General features: G+C 34.7%; 1 protein-coding gene across 3 annotated transcripts in view; it reads left to right on the forward strand.

The window, feature by feature from the left end:
• Nucleotides 1–415: 415 nt before the first annotated feature.
• Nucleotides 416–13,533, forward strand: part of LOC110110019 (peptidyl-prolyl cis-trans isomerase CYP63) — a 34,073-nt gene continuing 20,955 nt past the window's right edge. The window contains exons 1-10 of one of the 3 annotated variants that reach the window (XM_020841299.2): nucleotides 416–600; nucleotides 3,090–3,186; nucleotides 3,299–3,353; nucleotides 5,915–6,003; nucleotides 6,241–6,265; nucleotides 6,356–6,394; nucleotides 6,486–6,603; nucleotides 6,984–7,141; nucleotides 7,205–7,547; nucleotides 7,669–7,805. In XM_020841299.2, coding sequence (XP_020696958.1) covers nucleotides 3,112–3,186; nucleotides 3,299–3,353; nucleotides 5,915–6,003; nucleotides 6,241–6,265; nucleotides 6,356–6,394; nucleotides 6,486–6,603; nucleotides 6,984–7,141; nucleotides 7,205–7,547; nucleotides 7,669–7,805 — 1,039 coding nt within the window. In that variant the 5' untranslated portion in view covers nucleotides 416–600; nucleotides 3,090–3,111. Of the gene's footprint in view, nucleotides 601–664; nucleotides 809–3,089; nucleotides 3,187–3,298; nucleotides 3,354–5,914; nucleotides 6,004–6,240; nucleotides 6,266–6,355; nucleotides 6,395–6,485; nucleotides 6,604–6,983; nucleotides 7,142–7,204; nucleotides 7,548–7,668; nucleotides 7,806–13,533 lie in introns of those variants that run through there. The other 2 variants (XM_020841300.2, XM_028699948.1) reach the window with 2 other exon arrangements.

Consider the following 13,533-nt stretch of genomic DNA (forward strand, 5'->3'; position numbering starts at 1 on the left):
GTCGGAGGAAAATTCCCGCCAAAAAATGAGTTGTATCGAGCAAATACCGAGCAATACCAAACAATAACGAAGAATACCATCATTTGAAGACCCAATACCGAGTTATACCGGGCTTTACCGAGCAAATACCGAGTTATACCAAAGTTGTACCGAGTTTTTCGCAGAAAAAGCAGAAAAACTCGGTACAACTCGGTATTTCTCGGTACAGCTCGGTATAACTCGGTATTGGTCTTCATAGAACGGTATTATTCATTATTATCAAATAATACCTAGTTGTACCGAGGAAATGCCTAGTTTTTGGACTGGAAATTGACTCCGACCGGAGGTTCCTCTATGTCCTTGCACCGAATGTAATAAAAGTTCGTAAAGTGGTGGAATGACGATAAATTTACCTCGTTGAAAATCTATCAAGAGTATGGTTCTTCGTCGATCAGACGGCCATCATCACTCGACCATGCTAAACTCCACGTAAACGACCTAAACCCTAAGAACCACGTCCTGTATTCGCTTCGGCCCCTTCTCTCGCTGTCATCTACCGCACAGAACCCTATTTCTCCTTCCAGAAATTGATGTAGTAGTAGCATAAGAAGACTATTTCAGGTCCGAGATTCCTTCGACCCATGTTTCGTAGATTGATTTTTTTTTTTTTAATTTTTAATTTTTAATTTTATCTCTTCGTCCCGTCACTTTTCTCTACGGACCGCTCTCTGTATTTGAGGACGCTGAAGCAGCAGATTCAGTTTTTGAGTGTTTTCCTATATAAATTTCAAATTAGGTTCCGGGTTTAGACACGGCCCTTCTTTTACGGGTAGGAATGTCTTGTTGGAATCTTATTGGATTTCTTCAAATCTTTTGCTCTTCAAGATGCAGCTTCGTCCGAACAGCTACTTACTTTTCCCCTTTTAAGGATTCGGCATGCGTTCAGTTTTATTCATGTGATGCGCATTGGATCAATAGTGTGCTCTTATATCCATTGAATTTGCCCGTCTTTTATTTATCGATGCTCTAGGGGTTTTTGGTTCAGGATTATATTATTTTAGGTGATGATTATTAATTGTAAATACCTGATTTCATTGAGGGATAAAATTAAAGTTTGATCTAAGTAATTGTGGAATACGCAGTTTATTCTGTCTTAAGAACTTTACAATTGAGCTAATTATGATCGATGGGAGGGATGGAGATTAAAGCTGTTCACCAATGTTTGGTAGGCTTAGCCAGCAGGCCAAATTTATTAAGTTTGCCATTTGATTGCATTAGCACCCAACAGATATGCCCATGACTACGTTAATGCCAAATAAAAAAGCTGTTCTCTTAGGTTGACTCGTGCAAATATTAGTATTTTAAGAATTTTGAAATTTTAAAGGATTACGGTTTCATTTGGGAGAACTTTCTTTCTGCTTTTTAGAGTAACTTTTTAGTACAAAAGTTTTATAGTTCAAAAAGTTTATGTACTAAAAAGTTGTTTTAAATCAGTAAGAAAACTGTCTTAAACAAAGTCTAAATTCTTAATAGGAGAATCTTTGATTTATAGATTCATATGCATAACACTTAAGTTTGCATTAACAGGAGTGAAGTTAAATCCTGCATACCCACCATAGAATTAATCCAAATCCACCTGAAAGGGTGAATTAGAATTAGGGAAGACTAGCCAAGTTAGCTACTATGACCATCTCAATACAACAACAACAACAACAACACAACAACAACAACAACAACAAGCCTTTATCCCACTACGTGGGGTCGGCTACATGAATCCTTTTTCTCCATTGTGTCGTATTAAAAGTCAAATTCTCGTTTAAATCTAATAAAGAAAGATAATTTCTAATATTTTATTACAAAGTCTTCTTAGGTGTGCCTCTACCTTTCTCAACATAAGTCAAATCTAATATCTCTACTTTCCTAACCGGGTCATTGGAAGGCCGCCGTTTTATGTGACCAAATCATCTAAGGCGACTCTATCTAATCTTATCTTCTACTGGAGCTACTCCAACCTTTTCACGTATATCCTCATTTCTTATTCTATCTCTAAGGGTAAAGCCACTCATCCACCTGAGCATCCTCATCTCTGCCACACTTAACTTATTATTATGATTGTCTTTTAATGGCGAACATTCGACACCATAAAGCATTGCAGGCCTCACCACCATCTTATAGAATTCTTATAGAATTTTTTCTTAAGTTTGAGAGGTACTTTTCTATCACACAACAAGCCCGATGTGTTCCTCCACTTCAACCATCCAATTTGAATTCTCCTGATAATATTCCCATCTATTTCACCATCACTCTGAACAATAGATCCAAGATATCTAAAACGTGTACTCTTATTAATGACTTGATCGCCCAAAGTCACAATCTCCTCACTTGGTCTATTACTACTAAAATCACACTCCATATATTCCGTTTTAGATCTACTCAAGAGAAAACCTTTAGACTCTAAGATTGACCTCCAAAATTCAAGTTTACCTTCAACTCCCTCTCTAGTTTTATCAACAAGAAGAATATCATCAACAAAAAGCATACACCAAGGTACATCCTCTTGTAAATGTCTACTGAGAACATCCATGACTAAAGCAAAAAAGATATGGGCTTAAGGCTGATCCTTGATGTAACCCAACCGAAATAGGGGAATACTTGGTTAAACCACCTTGTGTTTGAACACAAGCAATAGCTCCTGCATGCATATCTTTAATGATTTGAATATAATAGTTATTAACTCCTTTCTTTTCAAGAACTCTCCATAGCACTTCTCTTGGAACTTCATCATATGCTTTTTCTAAATCAATAAATATCATATGTAGATCCTCCTTATTTTCTCTATATTTCTCCATCAAATCTCTTAATAAATGTATGACTTCCATAGTCGACCTACCCGATTTGAATCCAAATTGATTTTGAGAAACATTAGTATCACGCTGCAACCTATACTCTGACCATCTCAATGAAAAAAAATTTCTTTTTTGTTGGAGCAGACAGCCAATGTATCTAATTCATTGTTAATTATATTCCGAACAACTCTTTTGTCTTTGGGTTAGTTTGTTATATTTTGGGTGATCACATTTAATCTTATTTGGATGCATTTCAAAACAAAGGAACCTTGCTAGTGCTACAAACATGGCGAAGAAGAACCCACTTGTTTTTTTGGAGATATCACTTGCTGGTGGCCCTGCCGAGAGATTGGTAATCGAGGTATTGTTGTGATTTGGGTTAATGAGCTTTTTGGTGCTCATTTTAATGTTTGAATTCAAGATTCTCTTTGTCGCTACTTCTCTTTTTTGAACATCTTCTTTTGAATATACAGCTTTTTTCAGATGTTGTTCCAAGGACGGCTGAGAATTTTCGTTCACTTTGCACGGGTATAGATTTGTTATCTCAATCCTTTGTGAAGCACCTTTTCATCTGGAATTTGTATTAGCAAACTGTTCGTTGCAAATGGCTAAATCATGATGGTTTATCATTTATAATCAATTTTTACCTTTAAAGTTACTGATGTGATTTACATGTTTGCTTATATAATTCTAGGGGAGAGGTGGATTTATATATGATTTTCCATTTTCTCTTACAATGTACTTGTAATTTTGTGAAGTATTGCTCCCCCGCATTCTATTTATCCTTCTGCTTACAAAATCAATAAACAATTTTCTAAGTGCATGTCTTTTTAATTCTCTTTAAACTTGAAAGTTATGCTTTGCCAAACTATTATCATGCATTATTAGTGGCCTATGAAGCATTTCACTTAAGGCCTTTGTTTGATGATATCATTTTTTCAAACTTGGTGATTTGTTTTTACTCAAGAATGCTTCATCGATGGAATGCTACTTTTCGTGGTTGGCTCCATTAATCAACTTAACCATTCTATTACAGGTTTTTCGTACCATTACTATACTTTTGTTTTGGAAATTGATTCTTTTTGCAATTCAGGTTTTTTCTATGGTGGCCATTAGCCCATCACACATGCTTCTATATCATTTCAACGCCGCTGCATTTGTTGAAATATGCTAATTTTAGGTCTCATACATTAGATAGTCTTGATTACCTCATTTAAACACTGCAGCTTTAGGTTAGACATATTTGACTTCACTTACCATCCCATTCTTTTGTTAACATTTCAGCTGAAAAGATTTTGCTCACCTTTTTTTGGCATTATCTTCTTTAATTTTCTAAACATGCGTGTTCTAACCTGGCAGCAACTGCCTATGCTATTATTAATTGGGAAAACTTTTGTAAAGAAAAAAGAAAAGGTCTGTTAAAGCTATAGATCAATATCATGTCTTTGTTGAGGTTTGCTCATTGGCAATCCTTTGTTGATGGAAAAAAGTATTGAGTAATGTCTTTGGTTGATATCAGTGAAATGAATGCTTATTCAATCAATTTGTTGAGCCAGCGAAATGAATTTCTTAATTGTTAAACAGTCTGGATGAGTGTTTTAGTTGTAAGTTCTCCAGGCCCTTTGTGCAAGATTCTGATAGGAAGTGCTTGTATTCACAAGCAACCTATCCAAAATCGGCGAACCAACAGCAGCCAAATGGCTGTCCACAGCAGGAAAACAGCAGATTTCTGCTGTTTACAGCAGGAAAACAGCACTTATCCGGGAAAATACGAGAGAAAACTCAAGAAAAGACTTGTATTCCACTTAGACGATGAATAAAAGAGCAAGATACAATTGATCCTCAATTCGAGAGGAGGATCGATCTCTCCCAAATCTCTAGACGCCGCTAGAGCCCAAAGAAAACCTAAATCTACGAGATCTCAAATTTCAGCCAAATTCAAGATACTCAAACCTTAGAAAAATCAACTATTTAATGTATACAAATCAAAAGGAATTCCCTAAACAGTCCCTACAATCAATTTCCCTCCTAAAATCCATTCAAAAACCTTCCTATTCGGCCCTGTTTGATCCCGGCGGGCGTGCTGGAGGCGGAACTTTCGCCTCGTGTAGCTGGGCCGGTCCCGCGTGGACCGGTCTAACAGATTCTCTTTATGTTCAAAATTTCCAAATTTACTTTGGGCCGACTATAGTGTAATTGTGGAACTTTTGGGTGCTGAATGGTTATTGAACCTTTAATTTGCTCAGAAATTTCCCTTTGTTGGATAAGCTATGCCTTTTAAAGATGAGAGGATTAAAGCGAATGTCATGTGAAGAATTTACCCCTTGATTTTTGATCATAATAAAAAAAGATATTATAGATAGTAGTTATAAAAAAGCAACCGCAAATACAATAGAAAACCACCACCCGACCACAAATAAGTATATAAAAAAGATTGACATGGACAATAGATAACAGCAAACATGATAGAGCACCATCGTCACAAACAAGAGAGGAACAACAATATCAGAAACCGATAGAAGGACCATGCTTAGTCAATTATATTTTGCAGAACAAAAGTAACATTTCATTTTTCTTGATACGGCTAAGATAAACCTAAAGTGTGCTACCAAGTATGATGCCTGTATTTTTTTTAACACACTTAATTTCTTGGTCAGTTTGTCTGTTTTACAGGGATTTTGTGGTGATCTGATTTTATATGTAAAGGCACTGCTGCTTTTGTCTCGCCTTGGATGTCTCATGCTGACACTAATTTATGTTCTAAATTGTTGAATAAGGTTAATGTTTTCTGCTGTTTACCTCAATGGTGCTACACTAATATCATTTCAACTTTATAATGTCCAATTTGGTGACTGAAGTATCACAACCATCTGAGCGGCAATATGGTATCGCTCTTATGGTATTTTTTTGTTCTTTATCCATCTTTAGGATCATTATGCCCCACTTTAATGTATTCATCTTGTCTCTGTTCGTTGTATGTTTTTTGGAACTTATTTGGAACTTCATTTTGCATAATTTTGTTTGTATTTTGAAGTTATTTAGAACTTCATTTTGCACTGTGTTAAAATCTTAATTTTGTGCGTGTTTAGGTGAGAAAGGTTCTGGTCGTTCCACTTTAAAGCCTTTACATTACAAGGGATCAATCATTCATCGCATAATCAAAGGATTTGTTGCTCAGGCATGGAACTAAACTCATGAATTATTCACATGTATTTGTATTCTGTTATAATTGCTTTCTAAGAATTAGTATTTTGCCTTTCTTGCTAGCTAGCGCAGTATTATTGGGAATTTTAGTTGATATTTAATACTTTCATGTCAATTTTTCATTTTTGTAAACTATATAACTGCAAATACTTAAGTAATTGATGAACTTAATGTTAAAATTTTTTTTGTTCTTCTGTGAAATGTTTGCCAGGGTGGTGATTTTACAAGACAAGATGGTATTGAATTGATATGCACAGGCTTCTTTACATATGTGACTTCTAGCTGTATCTTTGCCTTGAAAGCTCAACCTTAATTGTTATTTCCAGGCAGTGGTGGTGAGAGCATTTATGGAGGAAAATTTCCAGGTACAACATGTTTTCAACTTTTTTACGTCTGCTACTTCCAAGCTTTAATGGTAGTATATTGATATATTTCATACATTCAATTACCGTAAAGATGAAAATTTCAAACTGAAGCATGATGGACGTGGAATTGTGTCCATGGCAAACAGTGGTCAAGATTCAAATGGTTCCCAGTTTTTTATTACGTTTAAGGCTACACCACATCTTGATGGGTAAGATTTTACCTACCATTGCTTTTGAGATATAATTTATTTTTGAATAAGTTAACTAATGCATGTATAATAAAATTTTTGAAAAGAAGTTGCATCTGTTAATCAGTAATAGTACATCTGATATTATTGTCTTATATTTTTATCTATTGCACGTTTTTTTGGAGTACTTAACTCAAAGTTTATTTTGATGTGGTATATTATCTTGTGTCTCGTCAATTATGTCCACCTAGTATATCATCTATTTGACTAGTATAGCATTAAATAATATCTTCACTGGTACACCGCTCAGTAATTCCTTTGTTCTATATACCATTATTTTTCTTCTCACCTATTTGACTAGTATGCTAATTTTCTCTCTCTCTCTCTCTCTCTCTTTCTAGCAAACATGTTGTTTTTGGAAAGGTTGTACAAGGTATGGATTTTCTGAAGAAGATTGAGCAAGCCGGTTCTGATACCGGAAAGCCTACTTGTCTTGTAAAAATTGTAAATTGCGGTGAAATAACTGAAATTAAAGCTGCCACTTTTTCAACGGAGAAAGGTATTTAGAGGCAATCAGTGCTATGATTTTTTTCCTGAATTGTTTCCTGATGACACATTTTAGTATTTACAGGCAAGAAACTTGCAAAGTTTGGGAAAGATCTTTCAGATAGTTCTGATGGACTGAGGGAAAGAGACAAAAGACATGTTAAGGACAAAAGGGCAAAGAGGAAAAAGAGATATTCATCATCAGATTCTTATAGCTCTGATGATTCTGATTCTGATTCCGATTCATCTAGTAGTGATTCTGATTCTGACCCTTCATCATCAAGCACAAGCTCATCCAGTGACTACAGACGCAAGAGGAGAAAGAAAGCTTCTAAAAAGGAGAAAAATGAAAATAGAAAAAGAAAAAGGGTGAAGCATCGCAGAAACTATAGCAAAAAGTCAAGACAAAAGTCAAAATGGTAGTAAATTGCTCATGAAAATGTTTTGCTTTTTTTTTTTTATTATGTTCCTTTCTCATGGTGCGGCTGCTGTATTTTGTAGTGATATCATCATGGTAATGTAAGTTTATTTCTCCTATAGGATTTCTACAAGTTCAAGTGATTCAGGCAGTGGGAATAGTAACAGTAGAGATTCTGATAAAGAAAAAGTTGGCAGCAAAAATATTGATAGATCTGATAAAAAATCACCGCCTGCTGATATATCTGCCAAAGTTCTTGGTAAGTGTGGCAAATTAACTGCTACATCATTTCATTCAGGATTTTCTCAAAATCCCTGAAAAGCTTTTTTTATTTTTTTTAAACTATTATTCGGAATTTTTTCTCAATATGTTAAATGTTGTAAATACTGCCGTCGCCATATCCTATGTCCTGGATGAGACAAATGGAGGGTTGCGTTAGGTAGTTGATAGCCAGTTTAAAATTTGTTGAATAATCATGACATAAATCTTTTAATATATTGTGTTAATGCTATGACGTTCCTTAGAAGCAATGCGTTGTATGACCTGAATACACTGAGAAGTTTGCAAGTGCTGCTGCACCTACGCTCGAGTATAGTGTTAAATAAGCAAGAGTTTCCACATCACGGATGGATGTGGGCAAAGAAACTAGTTAATGAAAATAGAATTAGAATATAAACTTGGAATATAAATTCTCTTATAGACAAATTAATGGAATTAATAGATATTATGATTCATAGGAAGATAAATATTCTATGCATTTAGAAAATTAAATGGGTTGGAGAGAAGGCTAAGGATATTAATAGTTTAGGTTTTAAACTATGATATTTAGGTAGGAGATACTAAAAATGATATAGGTATGATTATAAATAAAAGTTTGAAGGATAAAATTATAACTTTAAAAATTGTTATTGATGCTAAGTTTATTATTATCATAAGTGCTTATGCTCCTCAAGTAGGGTTTGATATGTGTTCAAAATTAAAATCTTAGAATGATTTAGAAGAATTAATACAAAATATATCTCTTGAAAAAAGTGTTTTTATTGGAGGAGATTTAAATAGACACGTTGGTAAAATAGTTGAATATTATAAAAGCTTTAATGGTGGTTATGAGTTTGGCGTGACTAATGAAAGTAGGAGGACTATATTAAATTTTTTTAGCTTATGATGTAATAATTGCTAGCACCTTATTTAAGAAAAGTGATGATATCTCATCATTTATAAGAATCATATAGTTAAACTCAGATTGATTAATTTCTTATAAGAAAAATAGATCGTTTATATTACAAAGATTGTAAAGTTATTTCGTTTATATTGCAAAGATTGTAAAGTTATTTCGACTGAAAGTTTATGTGCTCAATATCCCTTATTAGTTTGGATTTTAAGTTGAAGGAGTGGAATATGAAAAATAAAGTAAAATATTGCCTAGGATTAGATGAGTGCATTTAAATAATATTAACAAAATATTTTTGAGAGTAAGATTTATGATTGTAAGATTCTGACTGTACATGAGGAAGTTTATACTGTGGGAAGAAATAGCTAATGATATGAAGATTGTTGCAAAGGATGTGTTTAGAGTATCAAATGAAAATGCTCATAATAGTAAAAATAGTTGGTGGTGGAATGAAAATATGCAAGAAAAGATAAAAAATAAGAAGTTTTGCTATAAAAATTAGTTTGGATGTAAAAATAAAAAAATTAGGAAAGATAATAGTGGCCTTTAAGGATTTAAGAAAGCAATATATGATGCAAAAAATTTAGCTTTGAATGATTTATATAGTAGATTAGATACTAAGGAGGGCGAAAAATGTATGTATAAATTAGCTAAGTAAAGAGATGGGAGGAGTAAGGATTTAATTCAAGTTAAGTGCATTAAGGATGAAGATAAAAAAGTACTTTTATTATAAGAGGATATTCAACAAAGGTGGATGAGACATTTTGATAAGCTTTTCAATGATGATTATGAGAACACGATTGACTTTAGTGACTTTAATGAAAAATAGATTTTTGTTTATCAATGCATTAGTAAAACCGATGTTAGAGAGGCTTTAAATAAAATGAAGTGTAAAAAAACTGTCGGACTCGATGATATTCCAATAGAGATGTGGAAATGCTTAGGAGATGAAGGAATTTCTTGGCTTATGAAAATTTTCAATATTATTTTGAAGACAAAATATGCTAGATGAGTGGAGGAGTGTGTTGATTCATATTTTTAAGAATAAAGGTGATGAACAAGAGTGTGTGAATTATAAAGAAATTAAGCTAATGTGTCGTACTTTAAAACTTTAGGAGAGAGTTATTGAGCATAGGTTACGTCGTGATACTAGTGTTTCTCAAAATCAATCTGGATTCATGCTAGGTATGCCTACTATGGAAGCTATACATTTATTGAGAGCTTTGATGGAGAAGTATAGGAAGAATATGGAGAATCTACATATGATATTTATTGATTTAGAGAAAGTTTGTGATAAAGTTTCAAGAGAAGTGCTATGGAGAGTTTGAGAAATGAAAGGAGTTAATAATGCTTATACTCAATTCATTAAGGATATGCATGCAGGAGCTGCTACTTGTGTTCAAAGGTGGGACCAAGTATTTTCCTATTTTAGTTGCATGAAATCAAGGATCAACTTTAAGCTCATATATATATATATATATTAGTCATGGATGTTCTTACTAGGCGTTTGCAGGAGGATGTACCATGGTGTATGTTTTTTGTTGATGATATTCTTCTTGTTGATAAGACTAGAGGGTAAGTTGAAGGTAAACTTGAATTATAAGAATAGAGAGGGAGTTGAATGTTAACTTGAATTATGGAGATCAATATTAGATTCTAAAGGTTTTCATTTGAGTAGATCTAAAAATGAATATATCGAATGCAATTTTAGTAGTAATAGATATAATGCGGGGATTTTTACTTTGGGTGATCAGTCATCAATAAGAGTACACGTTTTAAATATCTAAGATCTATTGTACAGAGTGATGGGAGAATAAGGAATTTACATATGATATTTATTGATTTGGAGAAAGCTTATGATAAAATTCCATGAGAAGTGTTATGGAGAGTTTTATAGAAGAAAGGGGTTAATGATGCTTATAGTCGAGTCATTAATGATATGTATTCAGGAGCTGCTACTTGTGTTCAAACCGAAGGAGGTTGGACTAAGTATTTTCCTATTTCAGTTGGATTACATCAAGGATCAGATTTAAGTTCATATATTGTTGCTTTAGTCATGGCTGTTTTTACTAGACATTTACAAGAGGATGTATCATGGTGTATCTTTTTTGCTGATGATATTCTTCTTGTTGATAAGACTAGAGAGGGGGTTGAAGGTAAACTTGACTTATGGAGGTCAACCATAGAGTCTAAAGGTTTTCATTTGAGCAGATCTAAAACCGAATACATGGAGTATACTTTTAATAATAATAGATCTAATGGGGGGATTGTGACTTTGAGCGATCAAGTCATTAATAAGAGTACCTATTTTATATATATCGAGTCTATTGTCCGATGTAGAAAAAGGATTCATGTAGTCGACCCCACGCAGTGGTATAAAGGCTTGTTGTTGTTCTTGTTGTTGAGTCTATTGTCCGATGTGATGGTGAAATAGATGGAGATTTAATTATTAGAATTCAAGTTGGATGGTTGAAGTAGAGGAATGCATTGGGCTTGTTGTGTGATAGAAAAATGCCCCTCAAACTTACGGGAAAATCCTATAAGATGGTGGTGAGACCTGCAATACTTTATTGGCACAGAATGTTTGCCATTAAAAGAGAAGCATACAATTAAGTTAAGTGTTGCAAAGATGAGGATGCTTAGGTGAATGAGTGGCTTTACTCTAAGAGATATAGGGGCTGTTTGATATGCAGCATTAGGTGGGTAAAGTAAAATAATTATAGGTATTTGTCAAATGAGACTGTTTGGTTCATTTTGAGCGGAACCAAAGGAAATCGTCGGAGGAATTAGCGGTGTATTAATAGAGGTATTTCGGCGAAAAAGAAACCCGCTCAAATTGAGTGGGTTCTAAATTCTCTGCATTTCATCGTCTTTGCTGTTCGGCTTCATTGCTTCGCAGGTGTAAGATTGCACGAGTGGCTTCTTCGGCTCCTTCGTTCTCGTTCGACTTAGCTCCTTCGACGACGTTCCCTTTGCCGTCCCAAACGTCCCCTTCCCCAATACCTTCGCTGAAGCCCGCAGCAAATCCTCCAAATCAAACTCTGGTGCTCCCACATTCCCCAAAAACATCGATCTCTTCCCTATCTATGGTTTCTTTAACACCGCCTCCGACCATTTCGCAACCATGGCCGCCTAGCCTTACTCCCGCAGCGCAAGAACACAAAAAGAATCAGTACTATAACTACTAACGCCGTCGAACCAACCACGATTCCGGCGATGGTGCCGCTGGAGAGCTTACTCCCCCCTCCAGCTCCTGCAACCTCTGGAACTGTCATCGGTGAGATCCCGTTGGGGCATGGAGGTAGAGAACCACCGCAGAGCGAGGTCCCTTAAAAGCGCTCGATGGCATCTTCTAAAGCTTAGAAGGCAGGGAGCCATTCAGCCGGTTATAGGAGACATTGAACTGCTTCAGTTTCATGACGGGGAGGAGGACAGAGTTTGGAACGAGAATGAGAATTATTTGGCCAGATAAGATTCCGATTTCATGGAGTCCTGAGGCCATGCGATCGACAATGGAGCGGAGTTCTTTGTAAGAGATGGAAAATCCTGATGCAGAGTCGATGGGAGCTGTTTGATCGCGGTGAAGCCTGGAGAAGAGAAAGGAGGAAAGGTCATGAAATGCGTCTTGTGGAAGGGATCTTTAGGGGTGCTTGCTGATGTAGATTCCAGTTTCTGTGGAGAACCAGTTTAGAATATCGAAGATGGAGAAACTTTGGCGGCCGGAGAGAGCTCCCTCCATGGGAGAGAAGTAAAGGTAGCCTTTTTGTTTCTTTGGTGCTAATTGCAACTAATAATTTATTGACAAGCAAGCATGCTCTGAGAGAGAGTGAGAGAGAAGGTTTCTTCCCTCTCTTCTGAGAGAGATCTGTTCCAATTGGACGATTTAAAATAGGAAACGCCAATGAGAATGAGATATTGGTTCATTTTTTCGCAAGCTAGAAAAAATCGAGCAGGCTCATGGGAGATCCTTCAATAGCTTGGGAGACAATAATAGTCGTAATTCACGATTTATGGATGGTCAAGGTGAAGGTTTTGATACACTCTCACATAGTATGGATTCAAAATTGAAGAAAGCAGCTAATACTTTTGCTTTTACTGATGAGATTAAGGATGATGTTTATAAGGTTATGCACTCTCAGTAGCCGTTATAGTCTTGCTGTTTGGAGCTTTGATAAGTTGAAATTGGTCAAAATATGTAGCAAGATGGAAGGGGATTGATTTATTATGAAATAAATAAATGTTATTTTTAAAAATAATAAATTATTTTACCTAAATTGAATTAAGCTTGATATATTTTAAATTGATTGAAGTAAATCTTAACTTAATTTAATTTAGGTTTAAATAAATTGAATTAAATAAAAAAAATTATAACACCAAATAATACTAATTATTTTAAATACACTGTTATTATAAATATACTTATTCTAATGCCAAAATAAATTTTAAAAAAAAAATGCTTTTACTTTACTCTGGATATACCTAACCAAACAAGGGAAACAATTCTCCTGTGTTTATTTTGCAGAGAACCAAATAGGCTCAAAGTATTCAAAATGCATACTTTACATTGCATTTCTTTTCCAGGCAACCAAACAGCCCCATAATGCAAAACGAGCATATACGTGAAAATGTTGGAGTAGCTCCAACAACAGATAAGATTAGAGAAAGTCATCTTCGATGCTTTGGTCACATAAAAGTCGACCTTCTGATGACCTGATTAGGAGAGTAAATGTTTTAGATTTCTCATATATTAAGAGCGGTAGAAGGAGACCTAAAAATACTTGGTTTGAAAATATTAGAAATGATATATATTTTTTAT

The sequence above is a fragment of the Dendrobium catenatum genome, unplaced genomic scaffold, assembly GCF_001605985.2.
Source record: "Dendrobium catenatum unplaced genomic scaffold, ASM160598v2 fragScaff_scaffold_133, whole genome shotgun sequence".
Classification (NCBI taxonomy): Eukaryota; Viridiplantae; Streptophyta; class Magnoliopsida; order Asparagales; family Orchidaceae; genus Dendrobium; species Dendrobium catenatum.